At 46.6% G+C, this 13,806-nt stretch overlaps 1 protein-coding gene across 1 annotated transcript; it reads left to right on the plus strand.

Moving 5' to 3' along the window:
• The first annotated feature begins 1,173 nt into the window (after positions 1-1,173).
• On the plus strand, positions 1,174-1,911 carry LOC120843658. Its single transcript, XM_040215089.1, has one exon. It carries the CDS (start codon positions 1,174-1,176, stop codon positions 1,909-1,911), a length of 738 nt encoding a protein of 245 aa, XP_040071023.1.
• Positions 1,912-13,806: the final 11,895 nt, after the last annotated feature.

The following is a 13,806-nucleotide window of genomic DNA, read 5'->3' on the forward strand; positions in this document are numbered from 1 at the left end:
AATAAATACGGTAATTTTTAAACTTAGTAAAATTAAGATAGACCCGAATATTCTGTCATGGATTAAATGTTTTTTAACTAATCGTTCTCAATTTGTTTCCACCAATGAAACTAATTCCTGTCTCAGTCCTGTTACTTCTGGTGTTCTTCAAGGGACCATCTTAGGGCCTCTTATTTTTTATTTATATCAATGACCTACCCCCAGTGTATCATCATCCATTATTTTATTCGCCAACGACTACGTAATCTACCAAAAATTATTAAGGAATCTGATAAAGCGCTTCTACTAACAACGTGACATACGATTGGTATCCAACTGGTGTAACATCTGGCAAATGTCTCTTAATACTAACAAATGTAAAACTATGAATGTGTCTCGTGGTAATAAGTCCCCATCATCATACTCAATTTGTAACACAGTTTGTGCTGCAGTCTGTCTCCTTATATAATGTTTTGGTGAGAATATTAATTCTAACATGTCATGGAAGGCTCATACTGATCTCATTATTGCCAATACTAATTCCCGTGCTTGGATATCTATAACTTCTCTTCAGCACCTACGTCCTTAACACTACTTCTATACAAAGCCCTAGTATGCTCAAAGCTCGAGTATGCCGCAGCAATCTGGGATCCCGGTCAAACAACACTCACGAATAACATTGAAGTCACGCAAAATCGTGCAGTACGTTTCATCGTTGGCAACTACCAGCGCACGGCTGGTGTCGCATTAATGAAAACAACTCTATATCTGTCTCTCCTTTCACTACGTCGAAAAATATCACGCCTATGCCTGTTTTACAAAATTCATCATTCCAATGCTTCACTGAAGGACAGGCTACTTCTCAGCCTATCTTTTATTTCTCTGCGCATCGAGCATCACTTTAAAGTCAAAAAACCTCACTGCAAAACATCAGCACACGTTGAAGTGCATCGTTGGCCTTTGCTTTTTTTTTTTTTTTTCTTATTGTTTTTGTTTTGTTGTTCTTGTCTACTTCCTTCTATAAATCCCTCTGGGCCCTGAAGGTATTGAAATAAATTTTTAAAAAAGCATCGGGAAGCAAACTTGCGCACTGTATTTTGCAGGAACTGCTGCATTTTTCATTTTACTCCTCTCGCCTTACCTCTCTGGATCGCCTGCTGAATTGCCTTCCGTCCGTTTGTGCGATTTATCAAAATGACCAAAAAGCAGCCTACCACCATAAAGGAGTTGGCAAAGTTCTTGTCAGAGCTTTCTACAAAGTTAGACGTAATAGACACCAACGTGAACAAAGGACCATTGGGAATGTCACAATCTATGACCTTCATGAACAAGGGATTCAATAAGTTTAAGGCAACAATGGCTAGTGTCACAAAAGAAATAAACCAGCTAAAAGCCGAGCTACAACAGCTGAAAAAAGAAAACCAAGATCTTCCCAAAGAGCTCGAAGACACGAAGCGCAACCTTGTGAAGATGAAGCACTACTGTCATGGAAACCTAAAAACTAAAGGCATTCCACATAGCCCTCATGAGAATCCTGCCGAGATGATCACCGCAATCGGAGGCGCAATAGGCGTTGAGATTGCAAGCACAGACATTGACGTTAATCGTCGAATGCCCACAAAGAACCAGGCGAAACCAAATGTGATTGTACGGTTTCTCTCCCACAACGTCCGTGATAAAGTCCTAATGTCCGCGAAACAATGCAGGCCGACGTCAGATGCTGGTTTCGAACATTCAGAACCAGTGTACGAAAATGAACATCTATGCCCGGAGAACAAATTGTTGCTTGGGAAAGTCACCGAGAAAAAGAAGGCCAATAACTGGGAATTTCTGTGGGTGTCTCAAGGAAAAATACTAATGAAGAAAGCCGAAAACTCCGGTGTAGTACAAATCATCAGTGAAGCTGATCTTGCTGATTGTGTAACTGACTAACATAGTATCTATGGTTAAGTGCAGTTTAAACGCTTGCAACCGAGTAGGTCGGAGAGACAAGACCGGTTTTAAAACCCTTACGACGTTTAAGGACCAACTCCGCAGCATCGCATCTGGTTTTAAGACGTCGTAAGAGACCTAAAAACCAGTCTTGTCTCTCTCGGTCGTACTCGGTCACAAGTGTGTGAACGAGCCTTTAGACTTAACGCTACACAGTCATGAAGACTTATTTCCTGTCTGAAATAAAACAATATATTGGATGCAAACCCTCGCGTAAGTGTTTTCACTTAAATATGCAGCTAATCATGAAGTATGTTTTGTTCAGTTAGATTTCCCCTTCAATGTCATTATGTTATCAGAGACATGGTATTCTGATGACGTTAACATTTTTAAATTACCTATGTAAACCACTCATCTAAACTGCACTAGGCCCAGTGGTGAAGGCGTATCGATGCTGATGCGAGCCAATCTCTGAATCTGAGCCAATCCCTGAATACTGCTCTACAAATGAGGATTACGAAGTGCATCGTGAATTTTTTTTCTGCTTTCAATCGTCCGCCAGACGGTACTCTTTCCAAATTTAGTTTCGGTTCTAAAAAAATATCTACTGTAAAATACCGGGCAAGCACCCACTCAAACTTTGGAGATAATCGCGAGAAACAGGGGCAGGGGCGCTTGTTCGGTCATGAATTTTACACATAAAAGTACCGTGCATATTTTCTCAGATCTCACAAATTTAGCAATGGGCGCTTAATGTGAAATGAGCAGATTCGCGGTATTCTACGGTAATGTTCACAAACACAAATCGATTTAACCTAATCTGAGGAGGCGACTTTGACATAAATATGTTGATGGATAATGCACATAAAAGAGAAATGAAAAATGTTATCAATTCGAATGGTTTCACAAATATATTCACAAGCCTGATCTCAATTACATTGACTTCAGAAACGTTACTCGACTTATTCCCAATGAAGTTCTCTTTAACTAGCGTCAAGGCTGGTGCGGTCAAATGTGATCTCAGCGATCATTTTCCAATATTCATATCCGTGAACATGCACAGTTTGAATGGGTCGAGGGCAAAACCGAGTGCAATGTTTCAACATATTACACCTGATCACTTTGAGAACTTTAGGAGGGACCCATCTAACATGGAGTGGACCGTAGTGCTTCAGAAAAAAACTGTTGAGGCTTACAATACATTTATAGCAATTTTTAAGGAATGTTACCTACGAAACTCTCCCTACAAGACACTTAAGCTACCGCGAAACATTCGAAAGCCATGGATCACACCAGATATTGTCCTTCATGACCGAAAGCAATGGATCCAGGAAAAAATGTCCTTCATGACAGATTCTTTTAAAACTAGAGATCTATAGTCGGTTACAAGTTAAGAAGGTAATAGAAGCTCCTCCCGATAAGCGTGATGCGCCCGCTTCAGACGCCTTTGCTGTCGAGAAAATGGTTTGCTGAAAACGCCGCTTCTGCTTCAATGGATAGATATTGACAACAGGCAGAACCTGTAGTGGGCGGCCATCTAGCCGAGGCAAATTATGTATTTTAGGATTCTACATTACTCGCTCCGGAAGGTTGAAGTAAGAAGGCTTCAGTGCAACGAAAATTGTGGCTTTTATAAGTAATGCATATATGGTTGTTGTTTTTAGCTTGATAAACTTCCTACACAAATTAGGTACATTCAGTGCATTTGCTGCATTTGTTAAAAAAAAACTGCGTTTCGGGTTTGGAAAGCTCCTGCGATTCGCGTTTTGACAAGTCCGAAGTCATTGTTTGTTTTCCGTTATGAATCCCAAGGTGTAGACAGCAGAATGCAATTCCTCCAATTCTTTGTCAAGAGAGTCTGGTGCAGCCTCGCCGTCTATGCCAAGGCGCCTCTACAGGAAGCATAAAAGCGGCGATGTCCTCAACCGAGTTGCACAGCAGCTGATAATGAATGCGTATGTTCAAGTGCGACACGAACCGCCCGCCGAGCCCAGCCTCACTATGGAGGAGCCCTGCATCAAAGTCAGCAAACTGCTTGGCCTTGGTGTACATACCATCCTCGAGATTAAAAAGCAGGCGAAAGATACCGAAGGACAAGTTGTGACACCTTCTCGGAAGCGCCCAGCAAGTGAAGGCAAGAGGCGGCACAAAGTGAGGTACGGAGACTTCACATTGTGCGCGCTGAGATTGTGCGTCCACCGTTTCTTTCGACGGAACGAGGACCCCACGGTCAAGAAGATAACGGCCAAACTCTACACGAGCACTGAACTTTCCTCATTGAAGGCTTGGACTGTGCGTCGCCTTCTACACGACATCGGATTCGAGCACGACAAGAAGGAACGAAACTCGCGGCTGATTGAACGAGAGGACATCATCGCTTGGCAGTAGAAGTACCTACACGAGATCGCACGTCACCGACAAGATGGTCGGAAGATCTTCTACTTGGACGAGACATGGGTGACGGCAGGACACACTGTCTCAAGGGTGTGGGTAGACACGACTGTGGCCTCGTCTCACGATGCCTTCATGCGTGGTCTCTCGACTGGCCTTGAGCAGCCATTGAGGACGGGCCAGCGTTTTGTTGTCACCCACATCGGCAGCGATGAAGGCTTTGTCGACGGCTGCCTGGACGTGTTCCGTGGACAAAAGACCGGCGATTACCACGAGGAAATGGATGGCACACGCTTTGAGAAGTGGTTCGACGGTGTCATCGACAAACTGCCGAAAGGAAGCGTTATCGTCATGGACAATGCTTCTTACCATTCCCGGCGGTTGGAAGCAGTGCCGACGACGAGTTCCCACAAGGACGACATCCGACAGTGGCCGACATCTAAAAACATTTCATGGAACCCTAAGATGCTGAAGAAGCAGCTGCTCGACATTGTGGCCTTGGTGAAGCCACAGCACCTAAAGTATCATGTGGACACTGCAGCCGAGATGGCTGGCTGCACTGTGGTCAGGCTCCCACCACATCACTGCGAGTTGAACCCCGTTGAACTGATATGGGCGCAGATCAAGAACAATGCTGCTGCCCGAAACACGACGTTCAAGATTGTCGACATAGGGACACTCCTCAAGGAAGAAGTTGACAAAGTCGCCACTGACAACTGGATTAATGCAGTCAGGCACGTTATTGACATTGAAGCAACGTTCTGACGAGGCGGTGCCACAAGTGTCCACATCCTGCCCATCGTCATCCAGCTGGACGGAGACGACACCCCATCCAAGAGTGACCTGTCTGGTGTTGAGCCCCTTGACGAAGCTTAAGGGGGGACACGGGGCAAAATCGCGATTTTCCGCACAAAAATGCGTTTTGACATTATTTCAGTTTTGGGTGCCGTAACTAATAAAGATTCTATTCTCAAACTTTCATTCGCATATGTGGAATAGAAAAGCAGCAATTCGCGTTTATTGACGCGCTGGCGGCCTCTGCGCAGCACTTTCCGCTCGCAGAAACCGGCCGTGAATGCCATTTTCGGAGCATGCGTGCCGAGGGGCGAATAGGCCCACCGCAGAGTATGTACCCTTGTTAGAAGCGGCATTTTTCGCTCTTCCTAACGTGCTGGCACGCCTCCATCGAGAGTGCGATGGGACGTTTGCAAAGGTCAATAAAGGCAAGACAAAAATCTAAAAATGGCGCACGCTGATTGGCTAGAAAAACCAAGCTTGGGCCTTGGTTGGTTGAAACGGTGTCACATGACCATTCGAACACAATTCGCGCGCTCGTTGCCGTGCTAGGCCTCGCTGCCTCACCAGCATCGGCAGACTAGGTTTTATTCCATTCGGCACTAGGTCTGTTCTGCAATCGCTTCAGCAGCTAGTTTAACATTGTTTCGCCAGGAAATGCCCGCTACGAAGTTTCGGGCGTGAAATAACTTTGGAAAACGAAGTCGATTCACGAAAGCGAGAGGCCGACGCAGCAATGGGCGGCCAGCCAAGCCCGACGAGACACCTGTGGTGTCCAAGAACCAGATGGCGCCACATCCCCGCTGTCTGGCATGCGTGAGAAGAGCCCCAAAGGCGAGGGGGTGACTAAAGGGGAGAATGCAGGGCGGCGCGTCGGAGATCAGACACGCGAGGCTTACTACGCAAAATAAAGTTTTAAGTTTTGGATTGTTACCCGGTCGTCTCCCTCGGCAACACACTAACGACACTACAACACCCCTGTGTTTGGGCGTTTCAAGCCCACCGCAACCGATTGACGCAGTGTTTTCGACTTCTGACACTGGTACATCGACATCGGAAACCTCAAGTGCCTCCGCCGATGATGTTGCGACCATAGTGACTGCCTTTGAGCGGCAGGCAGCGATGTTACAGCAGTTCGACGAGGCTTCGGAAACCCTGGCGAATGATGCCAGCGGCAGCTCGGAAGAGCTCAGTGGGTACCGTTTCGTCGCTGTGACGGCGATCAAGGCCTTGATAGAGCCGCTTTTATGCCCCGTGTACCTCGAACAGTTGCTCCAACTGAGGGAAAGTGGATCTGGCGCGAATCTTCAGTTTGTTGTTTGCGGTGGGCACGGAGACATCGCGAAAGCGCCGCATTCGCCCGTCGTGGGATCGAGCCGCCAGCCCGAACTGCCCTTCCGCCTCGCAGCTGTCAGCCGGAATTGCGGGATCAATTTTACGAAGTTGATGAACTTATTCGGCGGAATGGACACACCGCAACCGATGCACCTAAAGACGTTCCAGGCACTCTCCGACAAGGTGCGCCGCACAGCGATGGACGCTGCACAGGACGTGATGCACAAATCTGCGCACGCCACTAGAAAAAGAAAAGCGGCTATCACTTCATTGACAGCAATGAGGTGATAGACGTAGCCGTTAGTTACGACGGCACATGGCAAAAGCGAGCCGACACATCGCAGCTTCGGCCTCGAAGCTGCAATTGAGCTAGACTCCTTGTGCTGGACTTTTCAGTCCAGTCCAACTACTGTCATGGCTGTAGCCTGGGGCCCAAGCCAGGAGAAGGAAACTATGAAGAATAGCAGGAGTCCCACAGCCAGGTGTGCCAGGAGAATTTTGGGGGCTCATCCAACACAATGGAAATGGAGGCTGCCGGTGTCATATTCAGCCGATCAAAGGAGCTCCACAACATGCCATACACAACAGTACTGAGCGATAGAGACAGCAAGGCATTCCTCCACGTCTCCAGCCTCAACCTCTACAACAAGGAGATCGTCAAAGAGGACTGCGTGAACCATGTGGCGAAGCGTGTCTTTGCTAGGGTCGACAAGATCAAAAAAGCGAAAAAGGGCCTGGGCGGCAAAGGACAACTTACGAAAGTTGTGATGAAGAAGCTAACAGGATACTATGCATCCGCTCTGAAAGGAAATGCTCCTGATGTGCGGAAAACGCAGCAAGGAGTGTTTGCAACTCTCTTGCATTCCTACTCCACAGATGAAGAGCCTCGCCATGTCGCTTGCCCACCTGGCGAAGACTCCTGGTGCCATTACAACAGGCACCAGGCGTTGCTTGCTGCCAGGAAGCCATCGACTGCACAAGCCCACCGTCCTGCATTTAGCAAGGCAATTGTCACAGAACTATGCCCGCTGTACAACAGGCTTGGCAGTGCAGACCTCCTGGAACGCTGCTCAAGAATGCAAACACAGAACGCCAATGAATCGTTGAACGCTCTGGTCTGGAAATGGTGTCCGAAGACCGAGTTTGCGTCTTTGAAGGAGACGGCCACAGTGGAGACGACCACAGCGCTGGCCATCCTATAATTCAATGCAGGACCAAAGGGCATTGAGAGAGTCCTGGAGAAGTTGGATTTGACCTGCGGCCTACACACAAGCAAGCATGTTGACCAAACAACAAAGGGGTGCATGTCAAGGGCACGTGCCAGAGCCCTGGACAGCTCAAAAGCAGCCAAGAAGAGGCGAAAGCTCCAAGCCATGGCAGCCGAGCAGCGTCGGGTGGAGCAAGAAGGACCCACCTACACTCCTGGGGGGTTTTGGGCATGTGTGCTCTAGGAATAAAGTGGGGGCACTTGTCCAACTTTGAACCCATTTTTCTCATTTCCTGTTTTTTCGGCATTCTGTCATCTTAGGAAAACTATTGTTTCTGTATAATATCATGCAGGTTTGTTTCTAGGTGGTTTTCTAGGGTGAAATTTTATGAGGAATGCAGCTGTGAGCTCATTTTTTTAATCTGTGTTATTTTTCCTAATGTAAAATTGAACTTTTTGAAAAAGGGTGGAAATGCAAAAAATGCTATTGGTGCTTATATGGCATTTTTTTTAATGAAAAGCAAAGTAAATTGCTCCACAGCTGCATGCCACAGGCTTAACTAAAGCAATCTATCACATAAAAATAAAAAGTTTTCACTTAATTTCAGAACTATAGTTTTTCTAAGAGGACACACCCACTTCCATCTTCCAACATTCACAGCTCCTTTCGTAATTATCCCAGGTCAATGAAATTTGGTATACATGATCATAGCATGAATAAAAACACACCCTGTAAATTTAAACTAAATCGGAAATAAAACTGTATATTGGATGCAAACCCTCGCGTAAAAGTTTTCACTTAAATACGCAATTTGCAAAAAAACAAGACTGCTAATCATGAAGTGTGTTTTGTTCAGTTAGATTTTCCCTTCAATGTCATAATGTTATCAGAGACATGGTACTCTAATGACGCTGACATTTTTAAGTTACCTATGTATACCAATCAATCTAAACCGCAATAGGTCCAGTGGTGGAGGCGTACCGATGCTGATGCGAGCCAGTCTCTGAATCTGAGCCAATCCCTGAATACTGGAGTACAATTGAGGATAATGAAGTGCTTTCATTACGAGCAAATCGTAAATTTTTTTTTCTGTTTTCGATTGTCCGCCAGACGGTAATCTTTCCAAATTTTGTTTTGGATCTAAACAAAATATCTACCGTAAAATACCGGGCGAGCGCTTACTCAAACTTTGGAGATAATCGCGAAAAAATGGCGAATGGGCGCTTTTTCGGTCATGAATTTTACACATAAATGTGCCGTGCATATTTTCTCAGATCTTACCAATTTGGTAATGGGCGCTTAATGTGGAATGAGCAGATTCGCGGTATTCTACGGTAATGTTCACAAATACAAATCGGTTTAACCTAATCTGTGGAGGCGACTTTAATATAAATATGTTAAAGAATAATGCTCATAAAAGAGAAATGGAAAATGTTATCAATTCAAATGATGTCACAAATATATTAACAAGCGAAATCTGTATTACATTGACTTCAGAAACGTTACTCGACTTATGTGATCTCGGCGATCGTTTTCCAATATTCATATCCGTGAACATGCACAGCCTGAATGGGTCGAGGGCGAAACCGAGTGCAACGTTTCAACATATTACACCTGATCACTTGGAGAACTTTAGGAGGGACCCATCTAATATGGAGTGGACCGTAGTGCTTGAGAAAAAAAACTGTTGACGAGGCTTACAATACATTTATAGCAATTTTTAAGGAATGTTACGTACGAAACTCTCCCTACAAGAAACTTAAGCTATCGCAAAACGTTCGAAAGCCATGGATCACACCAGATATTCTAGCGAAGGTTCATATAAAAAATGTCCTTTATGACCAATTTATCAAAACTCAGTGATGTGATTGGCCTAAGCCATTTTGGAGCACCTTTCGGAGCAGCCAAACAATGTTTTAGAGTAGCGAAAGTGGCCTTCGGAGCAGCCAAAAGGGTGTTTTGGAGCAGAAAAAGTGGCTTTTGGAGCAGCTAAAGTAGTGTTTCGGAGCAGCAAAAGTAGCTTTTGGACAAATATTCTTAGAAAAATTAAGGTGCTTGTTTCAAGTGCTGGACAAACGAAGGACACTTTGCTTGCCGCAATAAGCAAATTATAGTCGTTAGACCACCTAGGAGTCTTTCAGCATGTAACTGAAATGCCAATGACATGACACATTTTGCAATGCTTCAGTTAAATAATGCATATATATGTACCCGCTATAGGTAAATAAGAGCCACACTGCAATATTAAAATATATTTGAAAAGGACCAGCTAAGCAATAAATACCACAGCATTAGGTTGACTAGTTCTATAATGAATGGAAGCTGTCTCCAACTGATGAAATACGTAACTACTGCAGTGCAATGCAATATTGTCACTCGAGCGGAGATGGCCGTTCGATCTAAACCATGCCACTCCGCTCCGCCGCCAACTGGTTCCCCAAATTGCATGTAAAATTTAACTAGTCTAGCGGTACAGGCTTGCCAGGCTGGCAGGCGAAATCAAGTTAAACACACACAAAAAAAAAAAAAAAAAGCTTGAGCACATTGATGTTGGACGTTGCGGGCCAGGGTCAAAAAGTTCTCCGAGCGCTTTGTGCACCGACTGAACTCGAGACAAACAAGCGCGCTGTGCGGGTTCAGCGTGCAGACATTGCCTTCTTTGCTTTAGCTCACTTCTCTTCACCAACTTTCTTTCACGGCAGATTTTTCCGTACCGGGGTCCCTCTCAAACTAAAGCCTACCGAGAGAAACCTAGGCAATCAATTTTTCGACACAGCAGTCTTTGAGCTAGAGGCATTTGTGTAGTAGCGTATTAAACAAGAACAGGAATGTTGATGAACATGCGGCGGTTTGAACGTTTCAGTTTAAGAAGCGCCGCGCAAAAACGTGGTTTCGTTTCACAGCATGACGGCATGGCTGGTACCCAGCACGCTAGCGTCGGAGCATCCGCACACGCCTGCGTCTATCGTTAAATTTTATTTTATTTTTTTAAATTTTTTTCAGGACACGAGACAAGCGAGAGCGTGAAACGAGAGACGGCGGGAAAGACCATGCAAGACCGGATGAACGATTGATGCAGGGTACTGTGTCAGGCGGCCGCTTGCACCACCTACCTTACGCATGCTCTATTACGGTACTCAGGTTTCCGTTCTGAAAGGCGATTGAAATTGGTCCTTTGGCGCAGGCTTGGCGCAGATTACACATATTTTGGCAAAATGTAGCTGGATGTAGCAGGGTTAGCCCCTTGGCGCAGTTTGGCGCAATTGGTGCAGCAATCACATCACTGCAAAACTAGAGATCTATAGTCGGTTACAAGTTAAGAAGGTAATACACGAACTCATCTCTGCTACGTCACGCCGCGGTGGTGGCACGTCGGACGCACTTCCAGTACGGGGTTGTGGGCGGAAGTGCCCATGTGAGACGTGTATTCCTGCGTTGTCTTGAAAGGAACCAGAGAAAAACCTGCCTTTTCGTGAAAATGCTACGACTGGGGCTGCACCAAAAGTGTCGAGAAAGATTTGAAGGTCAGTTTTCATGAGCTCAATTCGTCCGCGAACGTGAATATGTGCCGTGAAAAGGGAAAACCAAACGCCGTCGGACCACGATTGCTTGGGCGGGAAGCATTTTGGGTTGAATTCACGGATACTTCTGCTCATCAAATTTATTTGTTTTGTTCCAGAATGAACGCCGGGAAACCATCAAGTTGTACGGACCACCTGCGGACTACGTTCAGCGCATCTTCAAGTTCAAACGGCCGCCTGATCGTTCGAACTGTCGTCTGCTCTTTCAAACGTTTCTGCTTGTCGTCTGCTCTTTTAGAGGACACCGGCCAGTAGTCCAAATGTGGACCCGGTACTTGCTATAAGAAGTAAGTGCAGGCCTCAAAAGGCCCGAGTTTGAAGGTTGGTAAGCAGGCTGGACGTAAACAGTACATACAAGGAGATGTTGATCATTCTTACCAGCCGCCATCACAAACTTGTTATGCCTAATTCACTTGGTTAGATTCTGCTTGCGATTTTTAGTATCGACGTCGACATCTCAGCTACGGTTCACGCTTTTGCAATCCGAGCGACGTCGCTACTGAAAATTGCGAGCGAAATCTCATCATGTGAATCAGGCTTTAGCATACATTCTGCGGCGTCCACGCGGAATGAATCGCCACATGTCAGATGATTCACGCGAAGTTTTGCGGTGTAACAAGCCTCGGTAATTTCGCTGACGCCGCTCAAGTAGTCAGACATCGTTATAAGGACGTAGAATCAACAATTCTAACGCCAAAAAGAGCGCGGGGACTCACACCGACACCGACAACATCGCATTTGAATGGTTTGTTTATGGGCGACGGCGAGCTTCTTGCCCACACCCTCATCGCGCATGCGCAGCGCCGGTGGCGTCCGCTAGGGGCGCTCCGGTTTGTTTGTAAACATGAGTTGGTGTATAGAAGCTCCTCCCGATAAGCGTGATGCGCCCACTTCAGACGCCTCCGCAGTCGAGAAAATGGTTCGCTGAAAACGCCAATGGGTAGGTATTGACTACAGACAGACCTTGTAGTGGGCGGCAGCTTGCGCCACCTAGCCGAGGCAAATTATGTATTTTAGGCTTCTATATTACTCGCTCCGGAAGGTTAAAGTAAGAAGAAGGCTTCAGTGCAACAAAAATTGTAACTTTTACAAGTAATGCATATATGGTTGTTGTTTTAGCTTGATAACCTTCCTACACGAATTAGCTACATTCCGTGCATTTGGTGAATTTGTTAAAAAAAAACACCTGCGTTTGGGGTTTTGAAAGCTCCTGCGATTTGCATTTTGACAAATCCAAAGTTGTCTTTTCTTTTCCGTTATGAATCCCAACATGGAGACAGCGGAACGCAATTCCTCTAATTCTTCTTTGTCAAGAGAGTCTGGTGCAGCCTCGCCGTCTACGCCAAGGCACCTCTACAGGCAGCATAAGAGAGGCGATGTCCTCAACCGAGTTGCACGGCAGCTGATATTGAACGTGTACGTTCAGGTGCGACACGAACCGCCCGCCAAGCCCGGCCAGCCCGGCCTCACTGTGGAAAATTCCTGCATCAAAGTCAGCAAACTGCTTGGCCTTGGTGTACAAACCATCCTCAAGATTAGGAAGCAGGCGAAAGAGACTGAGGGACAAGTTGTGACACCTTCTCGGAAGCGCCCAGCAGGTGAAGGCAAGAGGCGGCGCAAAGTCAGATACAGCGACTTCACGTTGTGCGTGCTGAGATTGTGCATCCACCGTTTCTTTCGACGGAACGAGGTCCCCACGGTCAAAAGATAACGGCCGAATTCTGCACGAGCACTGAACTTTCCTCGTTGAAGCCTTGGACCGTGTGTCGCCTTCTCCACGACATCGGATTCGAGCATGACAAGAGGGGACGAAACTCGCGGCTGATTGAATGAGAGGACATCATCGCCTGATTGACGATCGCACGTAACCAACAAGATGGTCGGAACATCTTCTACTTGGACAAGATGTGGGTGACGGCAGGGCACACTGTCTCAAGGGTGTGGTTAGACACGACCGTGGCCTCGTCTCATGACGCTTTCATGTGTGGTCTCTCGACTGGCCTTGAGCAGCCATCGGGGAAGGGCCAGCGTCTTATTGTCACCCACATCGCCAGCGATGAAGGCTTCGTCGACGGCTGCCTGGACAAAGTTCCGTGGACAAAAGACCGGCGATTACCACGAGGAAATGGATGGCGCCCGCTTCGAAAAGTGGTTTGATGGTGTCCTCGACAAACTGCTGAGAGGAAATGTTATCATCATGGACAACGCTTCTTACCATTCACGGCGGTTGGAAGCAGTGCCGACGACGAGTTCCCCCAAGGACGACATCCGACAGTGGCCGACATCTAAAAACATTTCATGGGACCCCAAGATGCTGAAGAAGCAGCTGCTCAACACTGTGGCCTTGGTGAAGCCACAGCACCTAAAGTATTGTGTGGACACTGCTGCCGAGACAGCTGGCTGCACTGTGGTCAGGCTCCCACCGTACCACTGCGAGTTCAACCCCATTGAACTGATATGGGCGCAGATCAAGAACGGTGTAGCTGCCCGAAACACGACATTCAAGATTGTCGACGTGGGGAGACTCCTCAAGGAAGAAGTTGACAAGGTCGCCACTGACAACTGGATTAATGCTGTCAGGCGCG

This window comes from Ixodes scapularis, unplaced genomic scaffold (assembly GCF_016920785.2).
Source record: "Ixodes scapularis isolate PalLabHiFi unplaced genomic scaffold, ASM1692078v2 PGA_scaffold6__148_contigs__length_123643588, whole genome shotgun sequence".
NCBI lineage: Eukaryota > Metazoa > Arthropoda > Arachnida > Ixodida > Ixodidae > Ixodes > Ixodes scapularis.